The sequence below is a fragment of the Solea solea genome, chromosome 13 (genome assembly GCF_958295425.1).
Source record: "Solea solea chromosome 13, fSolSol10.1, whole genome shotgun sequence".
NCBI classification, from domain to species: domain Eukaryota; kingdom Metazoa; phylum Chordata; class Actinopteri; order Pleuronectiformes; family Soleidae; genus Solea; species Solea solea.
In genome coordinates, this window is record NC_081146.1 from 7,446,466 (window position 1) to 7,473,796 (window position 27,331).

At 41.4% G+C, this 27,331-nt stretch overlaps 1 protein-coding gene across 4 annotated transcripts; it reads right to left on the reverse strand.

Annotated features, from left to right (window-relative positions):
• Positions 1 to 504: 504 nt before the first annotated feature.
• Positions 505 to 27,256, reverse strand: LOC131471227 (CUGBP Elav-like family member 3). Of its 4 annotated transcripts, XR_009241987.1 has the most exons (15): positions 26,662 to 27,256; positions 25,341 to 25,583; positions 23,620 to 23,702; positions 8,417 to 8,465; positions 7,969 to 8,097; positions 7,803 to 7,882; positions 7,067 to 7,222; positions 6,479 to 6,623; positions 6,036 to 6,182; positions 5,486 to 5,551; positions 4,677 to 4,781; positions 4,384 to 4,527; positions 4,023 to 4,184; positions 3,582 to 3,680; positions 505 to 1,586 (listed from the first exon to the last, which is right to left on the reverse strand). XR_009241987.1 is itself a non-coding variant. In XM_058647650.1 (14 exons), the coding sequence occupies exons 2-13, from the start codon at positions 25,483 to 25,485 to the stop codon at positions 4,057 to 4,059; spliced, it is 1,350 nt and encodes a 449-aa protein (XP_058503633.1). In that variant the 5' UTR covers positions 25,486 to 25,583; positions 26,662 to 27,256; the 3' UTR covers positions 505 to 1,586; positions 4,023 to 4,056. The 4 variants fall into 4 exon arrangements, 3 of the variants coding, with proteins under 3 accessions (XP_058503633.1, XP_058503632.1, XP_058503634.1); XM_058647650.1 differs by lacking the exon at positions 3,582 to 3,680 and having other exon boundaries at positions 6,036 to 6,155; XM_058647649.1 differs by lacking the exon at positions 3,582 to 3,680.
• Between the last annotated feature and the right edge of the window lie 75 nt (positions 27,257 to 27,331).

Consider the following 27,331-nt stretch of genomic DNA (forward strand, 5'->3'; position numbering starts at 1 on the left):
GTCTAAGATAGTCACAGTATACACATGTACAGCAGTTTCAAATAGACAAGATCACAGAGGTCGTTCATCATGTGAATGTTGACTATTCTGAAAATGTTACTTTTTTATACTTTGCAAAAGATACATGGCGTTTTCTTGTACCTAAATTAAAACACTTACTGGGACAGCCCTTAAAAGATAAAACTATATAACACCTGATTGGTGATAAATACACCTTGATTGACTCGGCTGCCATTAATGATTATAGAAAGTTGTAAGCATGGCTTTTTAACTCAATGTAGGTGAAAATGGTCTTGACATCTGACGTTCATACACTCTGTACTTACCCCCCCTTCTGGTCACAAGATGCTTGTGCAATTTAATTCCTCTGGCAATTTTGCATGGAATTATCCCAGTTCAGATTTTAATGGAAAATAACTTGGTAAAAAACTAAAATATTTATTTTTTTCTTCCACACACAGACAGACAGAGAGACAGACACACTCAATAAATCACCGCATTCAGTATGATATTATTTTTTTATTTTAACTTAAAAAGAGAGTGGATCAAAAACAGGATTCAATAAATTAGAAATAAATATAATTGCTGTCATAATTAATACATACAATTGCAAGAGTCTGACAGAAACAGGCCCTCAAAAAGTTTTCTCTAAAAAATTCTAAAATTAAAATATTGCAACCCACTCAAACCCCTTCTCCCAATAAACAAAATAATTGATAAATTAGTAAATAAATAAAAAATAGCTCAAATATTAAACCTCCCGAATAAAAGTGCAACCCCCCACCCCCACCCCTCCCTCCCCAGTGTTTCACCTAAAATCTAAGTAGAAATTTAAAATAGGTTAGTGATTTCCCATTTTACAATTTGGAATGTATTATACCTTTATGTAAATGATGATGTTACTAGTAATAATAACAATAATAATAATAATAATAACAATAATAATAATGATGTTGCTGTGTCCTGTTTAGTGTTTATCTAAAGTAGTATTCTTTTTGCATTTTTTTTTCTTGTTTTTTAAATGCTGCTCTTTGTAAACTAAATTATTTACAGGTCATAAGGATTTTCTCCAAAGTCTCTCTAACCTACTCAATTAATTGTCTTTTTTTGCATTTTCCTTCTTTTTTTCATTATGAAAGATCGGTCCCTCTATATTTGTCATGTAATAGACATGGTATAGACATGATAAAGTCTATTGGAGTGATATATCATCATTTTCCATCAGTTTCCTTCATACACACTTGGTCCAGGTTGTCTTAACTGAAATCAACACCCTGTTGGCAAACTCCACACAGACTCTGGTCAAACCAGGCAAGATTACTGACTCATGTGAACTGCGTGTATCTGTGTGAGTGTTGGCAGGTATGTGTATGTCTGTGTTTGTGCACTTGTATATGTACATTTGTATATCGGCCGTGTACCGTTTGAGGTTCAGTGTTGAGAGTGCGTGTTTTTGTGTAAGCATGTGTGTGTGTGTGTGTGTGTGTGTGTGTGCGACTGCACTCTCTGGACACTCAAAGGTAGCAGACAGTCTGAAAGCACAATGGACCCTGGGATCCCACTTTAGCTGGACTCTGCAGGGTCACCTGTGAAGGGTGGGAGGGTTGGGGGAGGAGGGAGTGACACAGAAACATGGAGAGAGGGACAAAGAAGGAGGGAGGGCATGTTAGCGTTATAAATACACTGAAGCTCAATGGCTGATGTTTACATCTTGACAAACATGCCCCTTCCAATCAAACAAAACTCTTGTGTAGGCATGGCTTGAACTACACTCATAGGTCTTGCAGCAAACTGCACCCCAGGATGCTCCTAGATTATTTCTGATTCAGATTCATAGTGGTGAGTCAAAACAAGAAGGCATCATTCACAGTTGTAAAAGCTCCGTATTTCATTACATCATGGTGCTTTAACACATACACAAACAGTGTCTGGATCATGCAACTCAAAACAGTGGAAATCATTAATTAATATGTGTCCTTGTGTGATTGGACGTGTGTTTGAAGGTATGTGCATGTGTGTGAGTGTATTTATAGATTACAGTCTCTTTATGTGTGTGACCTTATGAGCATGTGCTGCGCTTCTATGCCTTGAATCATGGCAAGCAAACACTACTACCGACATGCATCACTCTGGCATTTGCAGTATAGAAATTCTGGGTGATAGTTTGAAACAGATATAGGGGCAGAAGTGTTGGAGGGTTCAAATACAGGTTTTATTATAAAGGTCTATTTCATATTAAGAACTCCTTATTACCAACAAGGTACATGAAGGTTTATGCAAGAGAAACAGAATTCTTTATTTATAATGTGTGCTGCCATGTGATGGTACCTCCAAAAAAGAATTTGAAAGCAGCTACACATTTCCTACTTTCATAAAGGTTATTATTGGGTTTTTTGGAGGATATTACATAAAACTGAAAAGATTCTGTATTCATCGCTGTGACACAATTCTCCCAGAATTCCTATAGTTGAAGGCTGTTCTCTATTAAGCAAGAGGCACTTGTTTTTCCACCATGACAACCACATACTCTTTACCTTAAAACACGAGCTAGAGGGATAGAGGGAATAGGCTGGGATGGAGAGAAGTGAAGAAAGATTCTGACGGAGAAAACAAGAAGGAAGATATACTGGGACCAGAGAAAGATGAGCAGGAAGCAGGGATAAAGTCAAGGGGAGAGGGAGGAAACACCACAAAAGCAGTGATAGAGGATGTTAAAGTGGCCAATAAAGAGAAATGAAGGAGCAAAAAAAGTAAGTGCCACATTTAACAGTGAAACAAATTAAAATCCTGGGTTACAAACTCAGCCTATCACAATACACCTCAATGAAATGCATGCTCACCCCAAAAAAAGTGTGCTTTCATCATAAAACCTACGAAGGCTTAACTGATCTTTTCTTCTCTAAAATGTTTGGTCCATGTTGTGGAGCTGTATTTTATTTTCATTTTATTTTGACCAACGTGGCTTGCTGTTTTTGGATGTTGCATAAAACCATGTTTGTTTTTCGATCAACATATTGATGATACTTTTGCGGTAAACTGTACTGTAGTGCTGCTCTACATTTCTTCACCAGCCCACTAAGAAAACCTCTGGAATAACTTTCTCTATGCAGACACCGATACAACAAAGGTTATGCACTGCTGTATCACACACTAACAGATGCATATGTACACATAGATGTCCACGCTCACTACTGTACCCAAACAATTTGTTCAAAAAATAATGACACCAAACAGAACACTACAGAAACTGATCAAAAACAAAGCTGCAAAAAAAATAACCAGCATTGCTACAGAATTTTATCAAATGACTATGCAATGATTACGTGTATCAAATATCCAATCCAATCAATTGATCTGAGTACAGTCCTGGCTATTGACAGTTATTGATCAGTATGTGCACAGGTCAATACAAAATAAAGTCACAATGCACCAAACACAGTCTGTGGTCACTACAGCAACAGGACATGCAAGTCAACGCATGGCTGGTTGCTTGAGGTGACAGAAAAAAAATTGCCAAAGGCAACCAACACAGGCAATCAATCGCCACAGCAACCCAAACACAAGCCAACCAATCAACTTACAACAATGTGAGAGGAAGGGGGGGTCAGGGCTTTATCGGTCACTAGGCAACCATTGCCATAGCGATGGGGTCCTCGTGAATTATGATTGGACGGAAGGGTCTTGGGTGAGGTAAGTTGCCGTTTCAGGAAAAGATCAAAACAGCAGGAAAGAAAATTAAAAAAGATTGTGATAGAAAATAAATAGGAGAACAATATTTTAGTATTTTAAATTTCCTGGATTGATTGATCTGTTTTTTATATGAGTAAGCCAATGTATATTCACTGATATGTCATGTTAAGCCCCGCCTCTTAACGTTTTACCATCAGTTATCATTACCATGTCAAAGCTATTGCTACCTTTTTTCCACGTGTTATTTCACAGTAATTGACCTGCTTCCAAAAATACAGCACCCCACTTCCCTTGGTATTGTGTCATTCGTCACCTCCTGACCACCACCTCACCTTTTCATTTCTTCTTCCTCCCCTCACTTTTTATTTAGTATGGGCGATTGGCATCTTTGGGCCTTTTGAGCTGCACTTTCAGTCTCTTCATGCCGATCTGGAAGCCATTCATGGCCTGGATGGCGGCCTGGGCGCTGGCTGGGTTGTCAAAACTCACAAATCCTGGAAGAAAGAGAGGGGATAAGACCTTACATTACCTCTATGTCACCTTAATAAAGATGCAAAAATGAAATTTTCTTCATGACTTCTTCTTTTGTCCTTTCCTCTCTTTCATGACTTCTTCGTTTGTCCTTTCCTCCCTTTACTACATCTGCGCTCCCCCTTTCCCCTCCCTTTTTATCCCTCCATCTGTGTGTCTTACCGAAGCATTTGCTCTGGTTGGTGGCACGGTCCACAAACACCTTCGCTGAGATGACATTGCCAAAGGGCAGGAACATCTGCAGCATCTCAGAGTCACTAAACTCCTGGGGCAGGTGGTAGATGAAGATGTTACACCCCTCTGGACCTAACACAAACACACGCGCGCGCGCACACACACACACAGACAAATTAGCAGGAGTGTAATAAATGACCTTCGGCTGAGAAAACCTTGTGATAAACAACTTTAAATTGAATAGAGGACGGTGGTCCCAGACAGACAGGAAGTCCTATCACCTTCTCTCTGCTGCTGTTGCTGGGGTTGCTGGTGTTGCTGGGCAACCAGTGTTGGCTGCTGGGGGAACGGCTGCCCAACCAATCCATATGCAGCAGGGTACGCCGCTATTGGGAGAGACAGGCAGTAACTAAATGTGATTGGGTGAAAACAACAGGTGGCAACATAACAGTGTCCAATAGAGTCCCTTCATTTGAACTAAAATGTCTCCTGTTGAAGGTGAAAACTATTAACTGTAACAGCTGAATAAGGGTGGAGTCTGCTAGACAATGACACCAGTGAGTGGAGTCTGGTATGCAGACATCAGGGTTCCCCTTTACTACACGGTAGTCAATCATGTGAGAAACCAAATGTGTGCCTCGTGTTACATTTAAATCAGGAAAACCACAAAAAGGCAATGCAATCTATTGTTCTTTGATAAATGTCCCTCCTCGGCGCTATGGCAGTCAAACTAAAGGCATACTGACTCATTCACAGAGTGTCTTTACTCTTCCGCAATGCATTTTCATAGCAATTTTCATCTATTTACAATTTTGTACCCATTTTACATTTATCCTCTCAACACATACGTTAAAACGGCATACGATGTCATCCACAGGTGAGATCTGATTCAGCAGCACCGCTGGAGCATTCAAACTGCTGCATTTAGAGCTAAGAAGGCAGCACTTGTTGTTTGTTGACTGACTGTTAATCAAGTAAAGTGCTTTTTGACTCTATTTGGTATCATGTGAATCTGCTGTTTGCTCCAAAACAAAGTATATCAAACATCATACGCACAGAATGCAGAGGAAACATTTGTCCAACCACCAACCTGTGTAGTGCTGCATACCAGCATACGCCTGCTGTAAGGGGTCCAAAGCTGCTGCTGGACTTTGAGCTGCAGAGTAAAAATAAAATAAAAGGAAAGCAATCAGGATAAAAAAACATGTAAAGGAAAAATGAATCCACATGATGTTCCTTTAATGTTTTAATTGCAATGCTCTACATGACTGTAGGGCTGCAACTAACGATTATTTTCACCAACGATTAATCTGTCACTTATTTTCTCGATTAATGGATGATATGTTTGGCCCACAAAATGTTGAAAAACGATGATCAGCCTGGAAATGATGATGTTCTCAAATGTCTTTGTTTGTCCACAAGCCAAAATGATTCTTATTACTTATTATGGACCAGAAAAGAAAGAAGAAACCAGAAAATATTCACATTTAAGAAGATGAAAAATCAGAAAACTAGTTTTAATTCTTTAAAAAACACTTGATTAATCAATTATCAAAATCGTTGACGATTAATTAAGTAATCCATTAATCAAAGAATGGTTGCAGCCCTAAATGACTGTATACCTGACTTTGTTAGAATACCTTGATATGGGTGGACACCGTTGGTGTATAATGTTTCTGTTGCTTGTTGTCCATTGGTCGTGGCCGGCAAACTGCTGTAACCATTCAATCCGATTGGTGGAGGGAGAGCTGGTATAGTTGCTGCAATAGTTGGTGGAGTGTTTGTACCTACAGACAAATCATACCCCAGACAATAAAAGGCTCTCTTTCATTGCTGGTCTTTATCCCCCAGGTATGTATTATTTGTGCAGTTAGCTTGCCATATACTGTGATTAAAACCCCCCTCATTATAGCTCAATATTTTGATAAAAGATCTACATAACAACTGCTGGTCATAATTAAAACACGTATACATTTTGCGCCATAATAGTACACACGGCATCAACAATATGTTCGGTTCTACACAACGCAGCACCTTTTAAAGTGATCATAAAATCCAAGTATGTGTGTGTGTGTGAGCCTACCCGACGACGGTGTGATGGGTGTAATGGGTGTGGCAATGATTCCGTTGGCATTGAGTGCCGCCATCTGCTGCATCTGTACGGCAGCAACTGTTGCCACAGGAGACAAGTATGCTGACTGGGCAACCAGGGCCTGCTGTTGGACAAGCTGTAGACAGGGAAGGAAACAGAAAGAGAGGAAGGGAAGGGAAAGGGGGAAAAGGAGGAAGGAGAGGAAGTGAGGGGGGGGACAGAGAGAGAGAGTGAGAGAGAAGACAGAGGCAGTTCAATAGATAGGAAAAATAGAGAGAGAAAGAGAGGTAAATGAGAAGAAGGGACATGGAGAGGGAGGGATACAGAAACAGATGAATAGAGATCTAATTACAAGGCCATTATGTCCAAAGTCAGTAGGTCAATGGTTGTGTGTTGCGGGAAAGCTAATGTCAGATGACGTATGCTCTGTTGTCTGTGTAATAACATTAGCCCCAATTAGACCACTGATAGCCTCTTCAAACTTATTACATCCTTCCATAAGCACAGAGCTCCCCTTGCAAACTTGCCGTGTTTGTGTATGTGCCACAGTGAATGTTTGTGTGTGTGTGTGCCGCTTGCCTGTGCATTGACCGCCTGTGTGTAGGCGTTGTAGGCGGGGTAATTGAGGGTCATGGGGCTGAAGATCCCAAGCTGGGAGGCCACCTGCTGCATCCTCCTCAGCCCCCGCTCCTTCTCTGTGTCAGCAAACTTCACCACCAGACTGGACGATGCTCCCTGTGAGGAGAGCGATGGAGACAGACCTAAGTATCAACTGCACTTACAAGTTAAGTTATGTGCTATCGTCTTTCTGTGTTAATGGGACAGGTCATTTATTCATTTTCTCTATTCATTTAATGCTTTTTACAGGTCACATGTGGCTTAGGCCTACAGCAGCATATAGAGGATACCCTGGAGTGGACCACAGCAAATGTATGCTTCAATTACTTACATAATTACCTACATCAAAATTAAACTGTCTCCCCTGACTCATTCACATGTCTTTTGAGGACGTCTTTGTCTCATGTAGGCACATAATTAACAACTGAATTTGGCTCCTCAGTGAAAGTTGAACCAGTTAATTGTGGTTTTAAAGTTCTTTATGGACAGAAAATGCAAACACTTCTTAAATTTAACAATTCTGAAGGAAAAACATTTAATAGCAATTATGTGTTGTGAATTTAAGTATGTTTACACAGTGCATAAACATCATACCTGTATAAACCAAACCTCTGTCACACTGATATTGAAAAAAAATTTATATTTTGTTGGCAAATTATTGCCTAGCCTTATGTCATACAGTATACATACAACTTACAGGCATTGTACGGCTTCCATGCAAGCTGTTGATGGCAGCCTGGGCTTCAGCATGTCCTTGGAATTTTACAAAAGCACACCCTGCAATAAAACACACACACACACACCCATGTAATGGTAAAGTATGACTAAATAAATCAAGGCCATATGTGTTTTTTGTGTTTTACCTTTGCTGGTGCCGTCGGGTCCTCTCAACACAGTACACTCGTCTATGCTGCCAAAAGGCTCAAACAGCCTTCTGACATCCTCGTCGCTCTGTTGTTTACCCAGCATGCCAACAAACAACTTCCTGTCCTCTGAGGGAACAAGGACATACGGGATTACAAATACAAATCTCGTTTCTCATAAACTGGTCACACATTCAATGTCACAACTGTAAACATAGTGTTAATAAAAGACGATATGTCTGTTGAGGCTACACCTTTTCTCTCCACCAGGGAGCAGTATTGTCTACAGAGAAAAGTCACAAGAGAGGCGTGTGGTAATGTGGGTGTGTGCACCAGCGTGTAGTCTTACTGAAAATAACCAATAACCCTGCAAGAACCATTGACTATGCTTCTACTCTGATCCAGCCTGACAACCGAGTATGTGTGTGTGTGGTTGTGTGAGTCTTACCTCCTCTGCCCTCGCTGTCAGCTGGTTTTACCTGGATTGGCCGGTTCATCTGAGGGACAAAGAAACAACAACATCAACACAGATGGTCAACATAAACAAGTCTCTCTTCATTAATCTCACCGCAGTAGACCTCTTCACATGTGTTCAACTGTTTTACTGATTCATAAATACAAAGCACAATAATCTGCATCTTTATTAAGGATTTTTACAGGGTGAAGTTAATGAGAAAAATAATAAATACTGAATTAATAGTCATCATACACCAGACTTCTGTTGGCAAAGCCTTTGACCAAATGATCAGCATCAAATAACATAAGACACAGTAACATAGTGGCATTTTACACTGGTAATTATCTGTACTGACAAATTATTTGGTTCCAGAATTAATTTGTGGGTCTTGAACCAAAGGTTAGTGTGTCTCAACTCTGTCACAGGTTACTCTATTTCTGTGACTAACCACACAGCCTTACTCTCTGACTTCCCACACACACAGACACAGAATAAAGTGGGGATTGAAAAGTGATGAGATTAAGAATACAGGCCAGCTGATCTGGATTACAGAAGAACTAAGGATTAGATGAGGGACAAGAGTAGGCTGAGATGGGTGGAGAGAGAGAGAGTGTGTAGTGGGATGAGATGACAAGTGTGTGTGAAGTGAACAGGCACAGTCAGCTAAAAATAAAAGGATGGAGAATGTGAGACTGAGCGAGAGAGAGGGTGAGAGAGAGAGAGGGGCCTGGGGGACCCCGACTGACTTCGACCGTCTAAAAGGGCAGGTGTATGACCAAGAGTAACCCGGGGAGTCAGTGGAAATGCTGGTAAAAGTAGACTGAAACAGAGAGAGACCATGAGTGGGAGGATGAAAGCAGAGCTGCCCCTGAGAGGATGATTCAAAAAGAATAGAAAGAGAAATAAGAGGGAGGAGGGAGGAGTGGGGCGTGATTCAGTCGTGACTTGCTGTCTAAAAAAATGTCACGACTACGGAGATCCATTGCCTACAGTGTTAATGCATGCATGCACACACATATTCTGAATGGCTTACACTACACACCTACACATTCACGCACAGGTTTGTCTCTCTCACAAACACATTAGGGCATGCACATCCACAAACACATACTACACACTGTGCTTAGTCATAGCACTGTGGCAACGAGACAAAGTGTTAATGCCAGAGGGATGCGGTGGGGGAGGAGAATAATGGCAATGAAAAGAGAGTGGAAGTGAAAGGGAGAGATGGAAAAGGATAGATAGGAGGCATGGAGCAAAAAAGAAAAGAGAAACGTGGTGAAGAACGAAGAGACATTATTACACAAACCAACACCAAAACCAAAAACAGCAGCAACACATTATCTCAATCTAAGCTTTAAAATTCTGAAACCATCTTTCATTTTTTATACTATCAGTCAGGCTCAAGTTTAAAGTTCATCTCTCTGTTGTGACAGATGAATTAACGCTCTGTCTCCCTGCCAGTCAAAATGTGATTTGTTAGGAATAATAGTGGTTGAATTACTTGGCATCTTTGAACAGGGAGGGAAGAATAGCAGATGAGAAAAGCGATGGAACAGAGGGGAAAAGGAGGGGATGAGAAGGAAGAATTGAGAAAGGTCCCAGTGGGGTGTTAAGGCAATGTAATGAAGCTGGTAATTGAGGAGAGGGCAGAGCAGAGAGAGACTGATCCATACATTTGATTAATCGGCTCTAAGCTGTCACCACAAAGCTATTGATCTAAGGCAAGGCCATCACACAGTCAGAGGCTCAAACCCACACAGATGCACGCACATCTGCATGCATGCTCACATAAAACACACACGCACACAGAGAGGACACACAAGGTCTGCAATGGAAGGGATGATGTACATTTTTAACCTCATGCCTTTATTGACTTGAGCTGTCAACTTACAGAAAATACACCCACACACACTCCGCCCTCACAGTTTTCTGCGACCTTGAATTCACGCTGTCCATCCATGCATCATCCATTCATCCATCCATCCATGCATCATCCATCCATCCGTCCGTCCATCCATCCATCACATCAGTCCTGGTGTTATTGCTGTCCATCCAGGCTGTCATCCATCTTGTGCTATCTACTCATCGATCAGTCCCGTCTTGTTCATTGATTTTGGGGCTGTGTCGTACAGCAGGCTGATTGTAGCAAGATTTGTGTCCACTAACCCTTTCTCTATCCTTCCATCCATCCATCACTCCTTCCATTTCTTCCTTCATTAGTCCTATTCAAGCTCATCCATGTGAACGTAAAACAGTCTGAACAGTAACACCTATTGAGTACAGACCATGGCTTATCAATCAATGCTTATCACTCTGTCTGAGTATTTGTGTGTGTGTGAGTTTGAAAAGGAAAGATGGGAGTAAAAAGGTGAGGTGGAGGAGAAAAATCAGATGGTGAGATGTGTACACTGGTGTTACAAAAGACAACATAATGGCATCGGAAAATTGGCATGGCAACCGGCTTGTTGTCATGGCAATCGTATGACGGCACACTGGATAGGTAAACAAGGATGCTGGTTGCCAAGGGCGACTGCTGTGCTCTTTGGATAAACAAAGAATCTGTGCTGCAGGATGGTTCGCTGGCTTCACACTGTTTAATTTTCTGGTTCTATGAGTTGTAAAGATATGAGACAAATGAGCAGCGAGTATTAGTAAAAATGTATGAGAACAAGGGAACTGAACAGGACAGGAAATATTAGAGTATAAAGAAGAGTTGTGAAGGAAGGAAGGAAGGAAGGAAGTGTGAGATGGCTCAGAGCAAGAGAAAGAGAAGGTGAGGGAACTGAATCTATATTATAGCACAGTAATTAAAATTCCCCTGAGCCCAAGAGAAAAATGCAAATAAAGTTCAGACCCTGCTAGTCTGTTACAGTTCCTTTTTTTCTCTCCAACACACATGAACAGCCACATGCTCCTATCAACTCAAATTATTCTCTAATTACTCACGTTCCAATTAAGACTTAATTAACAGTAACCATCTGCAAACGTGTGCACACACAAGGAGCTGGCTGAATACAGTAGCACGCTTTCATCCGTCCTGCTGCATACTAAGAAGCCCTCGCTGAGAGTTTCTGCATCTCTGAGGAAAGTGGGTTCGTATGTGAGCAGCGGCGCGGCGATGCATGAGGGCGAGATATGTGATGTATGATTGCGTGTGAACTTGCATGACCACTCACATACAGTGGAGGCACGTCCGCTCCAACACACATGGCCTCACCCTGCATGCAAACGCTGCTCCATTTGCATGCTGTGGTGCTAACACAAATACAAGCTCAGTACATGCATATGCAGCGTACAAGACACTTTTCCTCTACACGAAGAACACCCATCCCTTTGTGCTCACAGACACAAACACACATACTACACACTTTAAGTTAATCTTACTCCCTGCGGTGATGCAGAGAGGATTGTGCCAGGATTAGGGGATATTAAATCCTTGGATTATCCAATCAAATTGTATTCTACTCCCCCCCCAACCATGCAAAATCAGCGGAACAAACCATTGCAGCACATCGCGAGGGAAGGGGGGGTAGTGGGTGTGTATATATAAACATGTCTGTGTTCATACACTATTTGGAACATGGATTAAATTACAGTGTTGAACCAGTGTTGACATTTTTGCCAACAAAACACTGAAAGGTGGTAGTCGACTAAAACAGAAAGTGATTACAGTGCACAGCATGACAAAAGACAACTGTGTGTGTCTGCACCTGAACTGTGCATGTGAATATAAACAGTCACTCCCCAACTCCTTTTCTCTTACAAAAAATACACACACACACACACACACACATATTCTCATGCAGCATTCTTAGTGAGGACCCTCACAATAATGCATTCCCTCGCCCCTTACCATAACCTTAACCATCACAACTAAATCCCTAAACCTAAACCTAACCCTTAACATAAACCTAATTCTAACTTTAACCCTAACCCTGAAAATAGCTCTTAATCCCCAAAAGGCCCTTTAAATGTATTCACTCCCTATGGATTTTTGGTCCTCACAAAGACACACATACAAGAATACACACAGACACAACAGACACTTCCCTCTTCATTCTCCCTCTGAAACACTCCATCTACATCATTTTAGAGACCATTTTCCAGAGTGGACAAGAAAAGAAAACTATTTTTTTTATATCCCTTCTACAGCATTTCTCCCCTCTTCCTCTCCCCAATCTATAAATCCCCTCTTTCCACTCTCAGCTCCATAATCCCTCCACAGCCTGACATAGGCATCTCTCCTTCTTTTTATAATTTTCCATTCCTTCTCTCCCTGTTTCTCTCTCTTTCTTTCACTTTCCTTCCTTTGCATCCCGTTTAGTCTCACTTTTGCTCTCTCACTTAATTTCATTTTTTCTTTCTTTTTTATCACCGTTGAAACATGCCATGCAGGCAAACTCATCATCATCAGTGTAGTGAGGCCTTGTGTTGATTTGACTAAATCAAACAGTTACATAGCTGCTCTGTTAAACTGTTCCTAATTCATGTTTTAATGGGGTTTTTTAAGGAAGACATTGAAATCTATAATAACAAATTTTTTTTATTGTTAATCTGGAAAAGTCCATTGTTTCTGCTCAGTGAAATGGGTGACTGGACATTTCTTTAAGCGACTGCTAGTAAAACAGTATAATATTTTAATAGTTTGTTGCCATTGTGCCCACATTTCGGTTCTAACTGTTAGGATTTTCAAACGATAGTACCATCGCACATTTGACAAGAACAATCAGAGGTATAAATGTGATAATTATACAACTAGGCACATTTTCAGCTTGAACAGAGACACGCTTTGATGTTCTAATTGTTTCAGCTGGAGCTGAATCAGAGTGGACGGAAAATTAAATTGCAATTTGTGAACAAACCCCAAAAGTGAATATATTCAGTTTTCCTTTTATGGACAGCAACTGAAAAACATGTTGTGTGTGTTTTGCTTTGTTTGTTTTTTCTTTGTTGTTATTGCAGTGGACTCCATTCACCATTTGCTGACCTTCAATAAACTCACTTTAAACAATCATGAAAAAAACATTAGCTCTAATACATAATGTACACAAAGGCAGAAAGATACATTTAGCTGTCTCTAGTCAGCTCGACTGCATGTATCATCTCTAAAATGAAAACTCCATAATATGTATTTTTAATGTTCTGTGTTTGAGTCCAGTGAAAGTTGTCAGATATTATGGTATGTATGTGTGTGTGTGTGTGTGTGTGTGTGTAACAACGCTCTGCAAAAGCTGAGTTTGTGGCTCTCAGTCACAGCTGGATGAAGATACTGAGATATGACAAATGGAGAGAGTGGGAAGGTGGAACAGCCTGGCAGCACCGCTCTACCCCACCTCTCTCGCTTCTCTATCACGCCACGTTAAGGCTGTGCATCTCCCAGGTTACCTAGCAACATTGCATCTCGCTCGCCGTGGTTGCCAAGCAACGGGGCCTGCAACCATAATACAAGCTCCTGTGTGGCCCATCCCCCTGCTTTCATCCCACCTTCCTCTGTCTCTCTCATTCCATTCTTCACACCTGAGAAGTCTGCCCTCCTTCTCCTCCACTCAGTACTTTATCTGGCAGTTAACCCTTTATCAGCCTCTCTACTGGAGCATGGATTACCAACATATTCTCCTCTCTCTCTCGAGCTCTTTCTCTCTCTATCACTCTTCACAGAAGTGGAACCAAACCATGCATAAAGCAGAACTAACTACCCTGTTGATCCCTATAATATGATGCCGTTTTTGTCAAACCCCAATGAGAACATCCTGCATACAGCAGTGGAGCACTCACTGAAATTTGATCCTCTGGATTTAGTCCAATATAATCCAACAGCACTATAACGGATAACTATTAGACCTATGCACTCAGACCCTCTTTCTATTTTCAAAAGTGTAAGTCCTTTGGGGAAATGAGCTGGTGAATTAAAGAGGCTGCTCAGAGCCATACAAATTCATAACTGCAGAAATCTTATATTCACTCAGATCACATTCAGTGACACATTTCCAGATGCTCTAACTGTTACATTGGGAAGAAGCCCACACATTTGAGGCAAGGTGGATACACAAATGGCTTAAATGGAAGGGAACATCACACTGACTTCTACTGTTTTTGTCGTTTGTTAGAAAAACATTTATTTTATTTATCCTTGATTAACTGGCTCATTTTAGGGGGATCCAACTCAAGATGCCTATTGGCAAATGAGGTTGTATGATTTTATGCTGTAATATAGCCAGATTAGCTCAATTATTTGACTAATTCTCTATGATTTTACTTGTTACTTGTCCTGTTAGGTGATTGAAAATAGTTTAAGGGAGGTCATCTTTAAATAAGTAAAAATAAGTAAAATCGAAACATGTAGATGTAGATGGATGGCAAAGTCAGCATATATGTATTACATTTCCAGATTAGTTGGAGGTTATATCCTAATCTCAAGCCAAGAAACCACATAAACCTATAGAAAGCATATTCAAGCATACACACAAATTCAAGTTTGCACAGTCTTGCATTCAACTATCTTAAATTCTAAATCTAAGAACACCCCTAAACAGGTTTACATATAAACCATAATCCTTTATTTCACTTGGCATAAACCCACATTCAAGATTCAAAAGTGTGTTATCGACACAAGGTTTCTGGCACATTTTAACCACTGTACTAGACCTGCTGTCCTTTTCTCTTGTCCTCTGTTGTCAGACACAAGTGGGGTGATTTCCTCTGATGTAATTTAGTGGTATAAAGCGCCAGCTTTGGCCCTTGGTCAGAGTGAAAGGGCCATTATTTAGGCAGCAGGTTGAAGCGTGGTTAGAGAGGGGAGCAGAGGTCACACTCCAGGTGCAACTAAAGCCTTGTCATCCCCTTGCCCACCTAATCATATACACACATATGCAGACAAACACTTTGTGGCCCCCTCTGACAGATGTCTCTGTTTAAACTGACAGAAGTGCACCCAGACTCCCTCCCACTTCTCCACCACCCAGAAAAAGTCCTTTCTTTCACACACCACCCGCCTGCCCCTTCCTCCATACTCATTATGGCAAACTTTTGTCTAGTTTCCTCTTTCTCTCTAACCTGACCTTCTCAGCTCCTCCCCTGTCTCACCCTGCCCCCTCCCTGTCTATACACCCCCATTTATACCAAACCTCTTCATGGCCCTCCTCCACAGCTCTTAACCCCCCATTCACACACTTCTTCATCCACTCCCCCACCCTGTTCTACAGACAATGACATATTTGTTGTTGGCTTTACAGCAGACAGAAACTATGTTTCATTCTGACTGAAAAGTTATCAACGTAGAAGTCTTAGTTATCAACTTAAATTTGTAAATTTCCCCACTGTGGGACTAATAAAGGACTATCTTATCTTATCTTATGTTGACAAGCTACAAAGCTTCTGGGAGAATATTCTTTGGATGATAAGACAAAGCTGGAGCAGCTGCAGCTCTATGTTCATGGACAGAACAATTATTCATCTGTCACAATTAAATCCTGTTGAGCATACACATAAAGCGTGCATGCTGTGTGCAAAAAGCATATTTTAACATAAAACAACAACTAAAGAATGTACACAGTCATGTAAGTAATATTAAATGTCCAGTGTGTAATATTTACCAGGATTTATTGATAGAAATTGAATATCCTTCCCGTGAGAATGTTTGTAGCTAGATGTACTTAAGCAAGGGTCTTATTTTTACAGAGGGTACTATCTTCCACCATGATGTTTCTACAGCAGCACATTTTGAAGAAGATTACAATGTAAAGAAAGAACAATGGCTCTTCCCAGGAAATGGCTGAGAGTGAGAGAGTTGTCAAAGAGTGTTTACATCCTCTCTAATAAACGCAAAGTCATTAATTTGTTGCAATTTCGAGTTCCACCATTAGATGGCACTTATTCTAACTCAATGGACAATTAAAAACCAACTGGCTCAATTTCTGAGTCACCATCAAGAATAAAGTAGAGAGCATCATTTAGGCATCTTTATTCTTTCCAATGGAAAATTCAGCCCACGTACATTTAAGCCATACACGGACAATTTGACAACACTAATTCTGGCAGCATCTACTTTCAATTCAGCAATTCTAAAATGTCATGCTTTTCTCTTCTTGTAGACATTCTTAGGTTGCAGCACATAAATGTATGTATACAGTTTGTGATTGGAAGTGGAAATGAAAGTGTGAATGTTACAGTAACTGAGGTAAAACAGAGTGGTGTTTGCTAGGATTTCTGGCACCATACATCAGTGACACTACTCTGTGATCAAAGCCCAAGTGCAGATGCTGAGATCTGGGCATCTGTTCAGGTCACAGTATTGAAGTGATTTCTTGGCACACAATTGTTTTCTTCCAATAGTTATAATTCCTTAAAACCCCCAAATACATAAATCAGAGACATTCTCCTTTTGTGCTTACAATAATCACTCAAATTCAAGTGTGTAATATCGATATTTTGCATCTATTTTCAATATAAAGATTGCCACAGACATTTGATTTGATATGCATATCCATGACCTTAAGTGTCCAGTGTGCAATCAGCCAATGTGTGAATCAAGGCACACTAAAGCTGTCCATGCTCCACTCCATCAGGGTCTAATGCAACAAAAAACCATGGATGAGTCCTTCAGGTGTAATAATGATGACGAGTAATTGCAACTAAATAGTCTTTCTTCTCTGATTGCTGAAACTAGGCTGTGCAAATGTTTGCAGCTGGTTGGATCTACGAAACAGATGGCCTGTGATATAGACTCAACTCAACTTAGGGCTACTTTGGAGCTCAGCATCAGCGAGAAACAGATTTGACAGTGAACAGTCACATACCCTGGTAATCATGTGTCCACACAAATATAATTTTTGAACTGGCCAAGATACAAATGTTCCTCTGTGTATGTGTGTGTGTGTGTGTGCATGTCGGGCTTTACAGAGGCAGGCGCTCTCCAGGGTCAGGCTTTTATGAGGCTATGATTAGATTCTGCCTCAATTTTGTGGTGAAATATGAGGCAGGCACTCGTTCTTTCCCCATGTTGCATGCACTAGTGCACGCACGCACACACACACACACACGCACACACACACACACACACACGCAAAGCAAAGACTTTTGTTTAAAACAAACAGGCTAATTCCCCCTTGGTCTTAGCTATTCACAACCCCCTCACACACGCCCCTCTGTTCTGCATATACCTGCTCTCTATCACTGTCTCTGGCAGTTCTTCTATTTATCAACTACTTGCTTGCACACACACACGCGCACACACACACACACACACACACACACACACACACACACTTGATTTTACACCTGTCTCTCTTATTCCCTGTCCCATCCCACATAGAGTGAGGATAAAAATAGAGAAACGGCACAAGGGAGGGGGAAGCGATACACATCACAAACCCCATCAGGCGGAGAGAGATAGAAGCTGAGGAGGAAGAGACAGAGAGAAAATAAAAGAAAGAGAGAGAGAGAGAGAGAGGGGAGCTGGGGTCTGTTCTAAATTGAAAGTGCAGCAGTAAGCAGTGAAGGGGAATAGTAAACATTGCTGCTGACCACATAAATATGCTAAATTAGCCTACAAAGTCGCCCTAGTGGATAATTGCTCATCATTGCTTTGCCCCATAGGGAGGCTGCCTGCCAGGCATCTTAGATTCCATATGGAAACACACACACAACATACACAACATGTACATATTACACGTCCCGACTGGACCTGATAAACATCAGCTACAAGTAGTGGATCATGGAAACATGAATGAAAAAAACTGTGCATTATTGTCCTCCGACTGAGTATCAAAACAAAATGTCAAGTTTCAAGTTTCATGTTGGTAGAGTTTGTCTTTGTGTTTGAGATTATATTCAACTGTAAAAAAAAAAAAAGAGTAGGGTTTCCACTACTACAGAGCAGCTGTTGCTGCACTCTTCAAGTACCCAGCTGAGCCGTGTGAGTCCGTGCTGTACTGTATAAAGAAAAGCCTTTTCAGCACCACAAATAAATAACTTCACTCTTAAATCCAAACTCAATAAAGCACGAAACAACTCCAGACAAGTTCGCACAATCCAGCCGCTACCATGGAAGCATTCTAATTTATTGGCTTAAGGACAGTCAGAGCAGACACATCCAATAAATATCCACAGTGAAAACATTCATTATATTTTTTCATAAATGTATTAATCCTCTGCTGTATCAGTTATTGCTAACTACTTGTCCCATAGCTCTTCTTCTGCCTTTTCAATAATTCAGCAGCCATCATATGTGTTATTGGTTGTATGGCGTATGTGTGTTATGTGTGTTATGTGTGTATGAGTGTGACTCTAATCAAAGAACAGTGAGCAGAGTGCTGCCTGGAGAGCAGTGAAGCATGACAACACACACCTGGTAAGATGCTTATCACACTTTAATTTCACATGCACTGAGATCTGCAGATGCCAGCGTGACCAAACAGATATGCATGTGTGCGTGTGTGTGTGTGTGTGTGTGAACTCTTGTGTTTGAAGTAGGACAAAGATAAAGGGATTGATAAGCACAGAGAGGAGAGAGTGCAGATTAAATTGAAAGAGAGATACTGACACAAAGAACAAAAAGAAAAAGATAAGGAAGGAAGTACAGCAGCGGTAGGCTTACGAGAGTTAGAGCAACAGACAGATATGAGGTTAAAATCTAAACAGCCTAGGAGTGAAGTGTGGCCTGATGAAAAGAGGCAGCGAGGGAGGAAGGGTGGACTGGGGGGTATTAGGATGAAGCAAGGACAATCTTATGAATTATTACTGTAAATTGTGTGTGTGTTTGTGTGTGGGTGAGGATGTGCAGTTTAGTGAGTGTGTGCAATGTGGGTAACTGCAAGGTTGTATGCAAGGACTGTCAGTGCTGTGTGTCTGTGAGATGAGAAAACCTGGAAACAAAGGAAATAAATAAAATAATAATAATAAAACCATACAATCGTACAAATTAGGTTTTCTGATTTTAAATATTGTAAATATAGACAAATTAGTAATGATACTAAACTAGGGAATAATGAAAATTAAATTTGCTTATATGGTAAAACCAACTTCCACAGTGGTTTCAAAACCATTACCACTACCCTTAATGCCTACATTTAAACACAAAACTGCGATTTACGTCTTATGTCTAACTTGAACTAGAGCCTCAGAAATTAGGATCTGATAGAAGAAGAAAGAAAGAAAGAAAAAAAAACAAGACAACAGAGCTGGTTATTCAGATTAAGGATGCAGCATTCAAATAATCTACATTGTTTCCACACACAAATATTAAATAATGTTTTTACATGAGTTTACAGATGTTTGATGACACTGTGTGTGTGTGTGTGTGAGGGAGAGAGAGCAAGCAGACAGAGAAGGATTGACTGGTTGAATATATGATCCTCTTTGTGCGTGCTTTTAACTGTCCTTGTCAGGTAAACTATTGAATAGTTGAATTATGAGGAGATGGAATAAAAGACACAACAAAAATCATAAAGAAAAAAACCTACCTGTTACTCCTTACACAAATGTCTCTGTTATTTAAGCAAATTGCAAGCAGTGCAGCATGCCTCATTTGCATGCATCACTGGCCTTACCGCACCCCTGTTATTTCTCCACGTCCCCTCTAGGGGGCACGCCCCCCAGTTTGGGAAGCACTGAACTACCGTCACACTAACTAGTACAGCTGTGCATTGTGTTTTTAGCACAATATGAATAATTCAGAATTAATTAACTCCAACAGAATATGATTAGACAGAAATTAATTTAATCAATTTCCATCGAACTTTAGTGTCACCATTCAGTCATATGCTAGTTAGCGCTGGTGTTAACACTCAAGGGAGTTGCCATGTCATTCTATAGGGAAAGTTTATAGCTCTGAGACCAGTCCCCCTGAATTTGTTGAATCAAGGCTAAGCCCTGACCTCTGACCTTGGACACACACTGCCGGCTGACTGCCACCACCTCTGGACAAGCAAGATACACGTTCCACACAAACTATTGTGCTGCCAGTCTATCAAAGCACAAATAAACCTGCGTGTGATGAAAATCACTGTGGCAATGTGATTTTATTTTATAGGTCATTAGTGTGACAGTGACCAGCATAGTCTTCAATCTAAAGATCTAATGGCTTCTCTAAAAATATGCAGGCAGTGAATAAAAGATACTGCATGACTGAGATGCTTGCGATGGGTAAACATGAACCCTTTCATGTGGATGAATCCCAGGGGGAATCTCTACACTGCATCTAATACACCAGAACATCTGTATACGACAGTGGGACCTGCTAGTGGTTCCGCTGATAAGATTTTTGCCACCGTGACTAATATGAGGCATCTTACTCTCTCGTATCCTCCCTATTTACTCTCACTCTCTTCATCTCATGCTCCCTCTGTGCATCTCTTTCCCTTTCTGTGTCCAAATTAAACACAAGTCACAGGACACTCTGATAAGACCATCTGTTCATCTCTCTCTCTCTCTCTCTCTCTCTCTCTCTCACTCTCTCAATCTCTGTCCCTTTTCCTCATTTCGCAATCTGACAGTAGACTGCCTCTCCTCAGTAAACTGCTAGTGGGGACGTGTGTGATAAACTGTACTTTCTCTGCATTAACACTGCTTCTGTAGCAAAGCATTCGTCGCCAAACCTGAATTGCTTGGCCATGGGTGTGCGAGAATCGCATCTGTATGAATCTGTGATGCTGCCATTTCATTAAACTTGTATGAGGAGCCTGACTTTTCACCAACGGCTGCAATTAAGAGCGATCGTAAGACTAAAATACCAATCAGCCAAGAATTTCGTGCGCACACACTTGCACACACACCTCGTAACCTTTGTCCCACGGCGAGTCCAGGATCGGACTATGAAAATCAGTTTGTGAGAAACTAATCATGCAGCTTAACAAGTGGAGCTGGGGAAGAAGGAGGGAGGGGGGAAGAGCGGGAGGAGGTGGGGTGTGAAAGGGTCAAAAAGGTCAACTAATCAAGAGGAGGGGAAATGAGACAAGGAGAGGAACCGCTTTGGTAGGGGTGGGGGCGGAGAGAGAGAGAGAGAGAAGGACTTACATTGAGAGGAGGACTTAGGAACAGGGTTACCATAAATGACTGTGAAATGAGAATCCGAGGAAGACGCATGAGTGTGCAGTGAGGGAAAAAAATGAGTAAAAGACAGCAGGAAGGGAAAGGGGGGATGAGAGAGGAATATCATAAAAGAGATTTTCGAGGGGGAAAGGGAGCGAGCAATGAAAGGGTTGGGGGAAACGAAGAGAACATTCTGTAATATTCTGCTGGAGCACAGAACGTGGAGGACATGAAGGGAGGAGTTCAACACAGGACCGAGTGGATTTGAAGAGGGGGAAAAGAGATAAATTGGAATGAGGGAAAGCAGAAAGCGAAAAGAATAGGACAATGGGCGGATGAGTGAAATAGAGGGAGAAATCCTCTAAAGTAATTTCTAGATCCTGTCTAAGGCAGCAACTGGCAGAGAGTGGGGAAAAACAGAGGGAGGACTCATAGACAGGAGAGAGAAAGGACATACGGACAGGTGGTGGCGAGTGACAGCAGAGCTAAACCTGAGAAAAGACAAAGGATCTATCCTTTAAAAAATCCTGCTGTTATTATAGGGAAATATTGTGCACAGTTTTGGTTTATTTTTATTCATCAACCAAAGCTTTACACCCTGTTTAGCTGAACTTTAGCTGACAACCATGGATAGTCAGAAGATTTCAACAATTAAGATATGTGGCTGAGGATACTCTTAATCAAGCCCCATGCAGAAAGAGTCATGTCAATTATTAATAGTTGAGGCTGATTGAAAACCCAGCACACAACAGCCACACCCTCATTTCAGCACTTTTGTGTTAGTGATTGTTGTGTGCTGCCTCAAGTGTAAATCAAGTGTCTCCTCCCTGTGTACAGGTTATTCGAAATTCACTGCAACTACCTTGTCATGCAGATGACTTATGCCCAACTTCCATTTTGCTATAACAAGTCTCTTGTTGATGTCATTGACAGGAAAGGGTAAAGTAAAACCCAGTGGAAAAGGTGAATGTGATGACTAAAAAAGAAAAAACTGATTAAAGGGCAACATTAAAAAGCTCAGTGAAACACAGCGGTAAGTGGAGAGGTGATTTCTGCACAATGGTCAGACCCCATATTCTGCTCTAATTGGACTAGTGTCATGATTATCATGCTGTGTTACAAGTGGACGTGTACAGTATGTATGGATGCAGAGCCATTTCCCAGTTGCATGGATGGAAAATGTAATATGTATGTATGCAGGGTTTTGTGCTTGTGTGCCTCTGAACATTTCCCCTCCCCCAAAGCCTTTTCTGTAGGCTCTCCCCCCAAGCATTTTCTCACAGAGATCTTATCAGCTCCTCAGCCTGCATCGAAGGTGCAGGAGCTGAAGCTCTGATCAGTGGCATGGTGACATAGAGTGAATGAGATAGAGAAAACCTCAGGGATGGTGAAAGTAGAGTCATGATTCTGTTATAACTGTTGTTAATCAAAGTGTAGATAAAGCTAGAAAAAATGGCAATGACTTCCACAGCACCCTGTCTGGGCTGGATGGTCGAGCACACTAATTTAAAAAATAGGTTGAAATACAAACATGTTCCAAAATGGTGACTGTAAAATCCATTGTTAAATGCAGCGGAAACCAGGTCAGAGAGAAAAAAAGAGTAGGGGAGGATCAGAGAGGTACAGCCTATGGGACAGGCATAGATCTCATGGTGGCCCATCCATAATGAACAGTGTCCTACCCCAGCCCAGCTACAGCACATGATACCTCACAAGAGACTGAGGGAGACGGGGATGAGACAAAGGGGAATGGCCACATTAATTACACACTGTCTCTCAAAGCGGGAGCTATCACCAGAGGCTAACAGAGGGATTGACAGACAGATGAAGAGACGGAGAAAGACAGAGGAATGGAGATGATCATGCTCCGGTGAGAGGGAGTAGTTGTCGTCAGCACCAATACGCCTGCTGGCTGTTGTGTTATGTTATGTTATGTTATGTCACAGTGTTACTAATGAGAGTGGAACATTCAGTGGCACAGACAGACACACATACACTGTGACTTGTATGTGTGTTTCAGTGTGTGTGTGTGTGTGTGTGTGTGTATGAAGAAGGGGAGGGAGCTGTGGGAGTGATGTGAGATTATATCCAAGCCTGTATGTGTATTGTTGCCTAAGTGTGAAGCGTGTACTGTCTGGGGACGTGTGTTTGTGATGTGTACTTACCCCTGGTAGTGTCTTCTGCTCATGTAGAGCACTCTGGGCTTTCAGTGCCGACTCTCTCGCACAGTACGTCAGAAACGCACACCCTGTCAAAGAGACAAAGAAAAGGGGTGAAGGTAAAAAAAAATGTGAACGTGAGACGCCCCTAAAATTGTCATTCTCTATCTCTGTAATACCCCCCCTACAAACACACAGCATCACACCATCTAAATTATTTAAATGTGTCTTTTTCTGGTATCTTCTCTGGTTTCTTGTCACCTGTTCTGATTTATCACTGGTCTAACTGTGTGAGGGGAGAGGATTCACTTCATATAGAGTATATTCATGCACTGTAGCTGCACATGACAACTAGGGCTGAACAATTAAGCATTTTTTAAATTGAAAACGCAATTTCAAACAACACTTGGTAAACCTGCAATCTCATACTTCTTTTTTTTGATTGTCTATGCATATTGAAAAATGTGACACATATATGTTGAATACTATTCATGTTTTCATTTTTGCAATTGGATACAGAGTAGTAAATGTTTTGCCTGAGTCCTGTGGTAACGTTCAAAAGCGTTTAGTAACTGAACCTCGATTTAAATTAAATTATATCAATCAATTGCAATACCTAGCAGGAAAAAGCATAGCTATTTTCCCCCAAATCGTTCAGCCCTAATGACAACATCATGATAATGCACTCTAGAGGCAAAAAAGACACTTCACAGCACGGCACAGCTCAGAACGGCACAGCACGAGTCAGCACACGACAGCACCACAGACGTGCGTGGGGCTAACAAGGCCTTACAGACTGGGCACAGTCAGATCCCTGCCCTGCAGCACCTACCATCCACTAAGCATGCCTCACAGTCACTCCAAATACACTCCCTCTGTTTTCCTATGTGCTGTACCTGTGTCTGTGTGTGTGAGGGAGGGGGAGGTAGTAGAGCTGGCTGGCCAGAGCTGTTTACTACACCTGTCACCACCACTAAGACAACGAGATTAGCAGCAGGTTAGCATTTGGGTGTCAACTTGTGACACTAATGTAGATTCAGAGTAAAGAAGAGAGAAGATTTGACCATTAGGAGTGAAACATTCACACTGACTGTACATGAAATGAGTTAACATAATGCCATGAGATAAATAAAATACACACACAGCACACACACACACACACACACACATCTCATGTCCCATCTCATTGCTTCTATGAGAGGCTTACTCTGAGCATGGGGATTCTCAAAACAACAGATTCTTTCCCCTGTGTCACCCAGGCTTACAGACCCATTACACTGATTGCAGCATATAGCCTAATCTGGTTCATAGTGTGTGTGTTTCTAGGTGTGAGGGAAACCAAGACGGCATGTATATTTACATTAGAATATTCCCGATCTTTTGTTTAAGGCCATTAATAAAATGCTAATTATATGTTTGTGATTACTTTTTCTATATGATTTCCAAACATTTCTCATAAGCACCCTGTTTTTTTTTTTTGCAACACATGCTTTGAGACATGTAGTAACATGGTCTGTTTAGATGATCTCATCTCTTGCACTGTTAACAGGGGATGAAGACGAGAGGATGTGTGACAGTTTCCATGGAAACATAAGACAATCAGCGCAGGACGATCCACCCATCTATCTGTCACACATCTGTTCAAGTCATATCTATCTATCTATCTATCTATCTATCTATCTATCTATGTTAACGCTGTGTTAAAAAGGCAAAAAGGCAAGACCTACCTTTGTGCATGCCAGTGTATTTGTCCTTAATCACAGTTAGCTCATAGATCTTGCCGAACTGCTCGAAAATAGGCTTGAGGTCCTTCTCTTCCAGATTCCTAGGAATCTGCCCCACAAACAGCTTTATGGCATCAGCCTCCTTCATTGGGACAGAGTGGAGAGGGCGACTGGGTACTGCAGGGGCTGAGGGCCAAACAGATCAGGAGCAGGTTTCCAGAGAGGAGCAACTGATGCTGGACCAGTCTTTAGGTCCCAGCCAGACATGTGAAGACAAAAATAAAACCTTGTTAAAAAAGAAAATAAAGAAAGCACTCAGACAGCGCAAACATCTGCCAAGGCTACACAGTTTCAATATATTAAACTCCAGATCACCAAAACAATCGTATTATTTCTTCCTTGGCCCATAAACTACATCTCCAGGAAATCTCATCAAAATCTGTTTGTAACTTTTTAAGTTAAAACAGACAGACACAAACAATATTACATATTATTATTACTATAATACATATTCTAAAACTCCAATGATATCACAATAATTTTGTTGTCCTTCCCTGGGGACATTATATTCATAATTTGGCATCTGATATTTTTCCACAATAGCATTATAATATTTTTAGTTGTAAGGTTTGAAAAACGAAAAATAAATAAATAAAAACAAACAAAAAAACCCTCATATTTAGATGTGCTCTGACACAATAAAATGTTAATTATGCAAATAAATGTAAAGAGTATTAATGTCATTATTTTTGATTGTTTATGGCCCAGTCTGATGACAAAGGGCTCCAGTGGCTTCTGGGAAAAAAACAATTATGGTAATTTAAAAATGGTAATTAACCAATCAAAAAACGATGATGGTACTTTATATACATATAGCATCGTTTTATTTATTTTTATTTTTACGCCTGCTTTGTTTACTCATATTGTCTCTTTTTTTTCAAGAATATTGTGTGCTATTGTAGTGTGTTGATTACTAAACTCAATGTGTGCACTGTAGGATGATTGCAGGATTATATATATATATATATATATATAGTATGTGTGTGTAAATATTTATATAATATATATATGTAAAAAGGGTGACTGGGAGAAAACCATTGCAATAGAGCGGTTTCTTTGTTTAGCCAGCTGTAGGTTACAACATACACACGGATGTCATGGGGCTCCCTTGCTCTTTGTCCGATCTCCCCCTCATTGCAATGTACACACAGATATATGAACGCACGCGCGGGCGCGCGTACACACACACACACACACACACACATAAACACACGCACGCACACCAGAACCAAACCACTCACATACTGTACATGAAAGCGCTCACCGTTCTTCACAGATGAGCTCAGATCACAAATGACGGAGGGATGCTCTCTCTCGCTCTCCCCGTTGTTGTCCTCTCCGCTCCCTCAGTGCCGCCGTCCTCCTTCCTCCTCTCTCTCTTGATGCTCTCTCCTCTCTTTGTGCCTTCCTCCTCCTCCTCCTCCTCCTCGTCGCGGTACTACAGACACTACAGGCTCGCCTGTGTTTTAAATGTGAGCCAGGTGTTCCGGGTGTGGAGGTGGAGGAGAGTCCTGCTGCTGGCAGGTGAGTTTAAATGACAGCTCGTCACCGACCGCCGGCCTCTCGACTCACACAGCGAGTTAGTTGACAACACTTTGACGACAGACCACTCTTAGTTGCGTTTAAATGACAGAGTGGTGACGAGCCAAACTAACTAAGCGGGCAACTGTTTGAACTTGCTCGTACTTTTGTAGCGGCGGCTCCTTCCGGTGTTACCGTTACTCCTGCAGCAGTTAACGCGGGCTCTCCTCACTTAAATGTCTGTCTTTACGTCCCGTTTTCCCGGAGCGTCCCACTCGTCCAAATGCTGGATGCTTTTTACGTCCTTTACCGTCTATCTCCCCCCTACTCCCTCTCTGTCTCTCTCTCTCGCCGTCTCCCCCTCCCCCTCCTCGCATCAAAGCAGTTGCTAGGCTGTGACGTAACTCCCGGGG

Bases quoted from the DNA above. Each gene is read 5' to 3' on its own strand.
- LOC131471227 (XM_058647649.1), bottom strand. From the start codon at position 25,485: ATGAAGGAGGCTGATGCCATAAAGCTGTTTGTGGGGCAGATTCCTAGG. The intron at 8,466-23,619 runs GTAAGTACACAT...TTTGTCCCTCAG, and splicing joins AGCAGAAGACACTACCAGGG to ATGAACCGGCCAATCCAGGT. The intron at 5,552-6,035 runs GTATTCTAACAA...TTTACTCTGCAG, and splicing joins CGGTGTCCACCCATATCAAG to CTCAAAGTCCAGCAGCAGCT.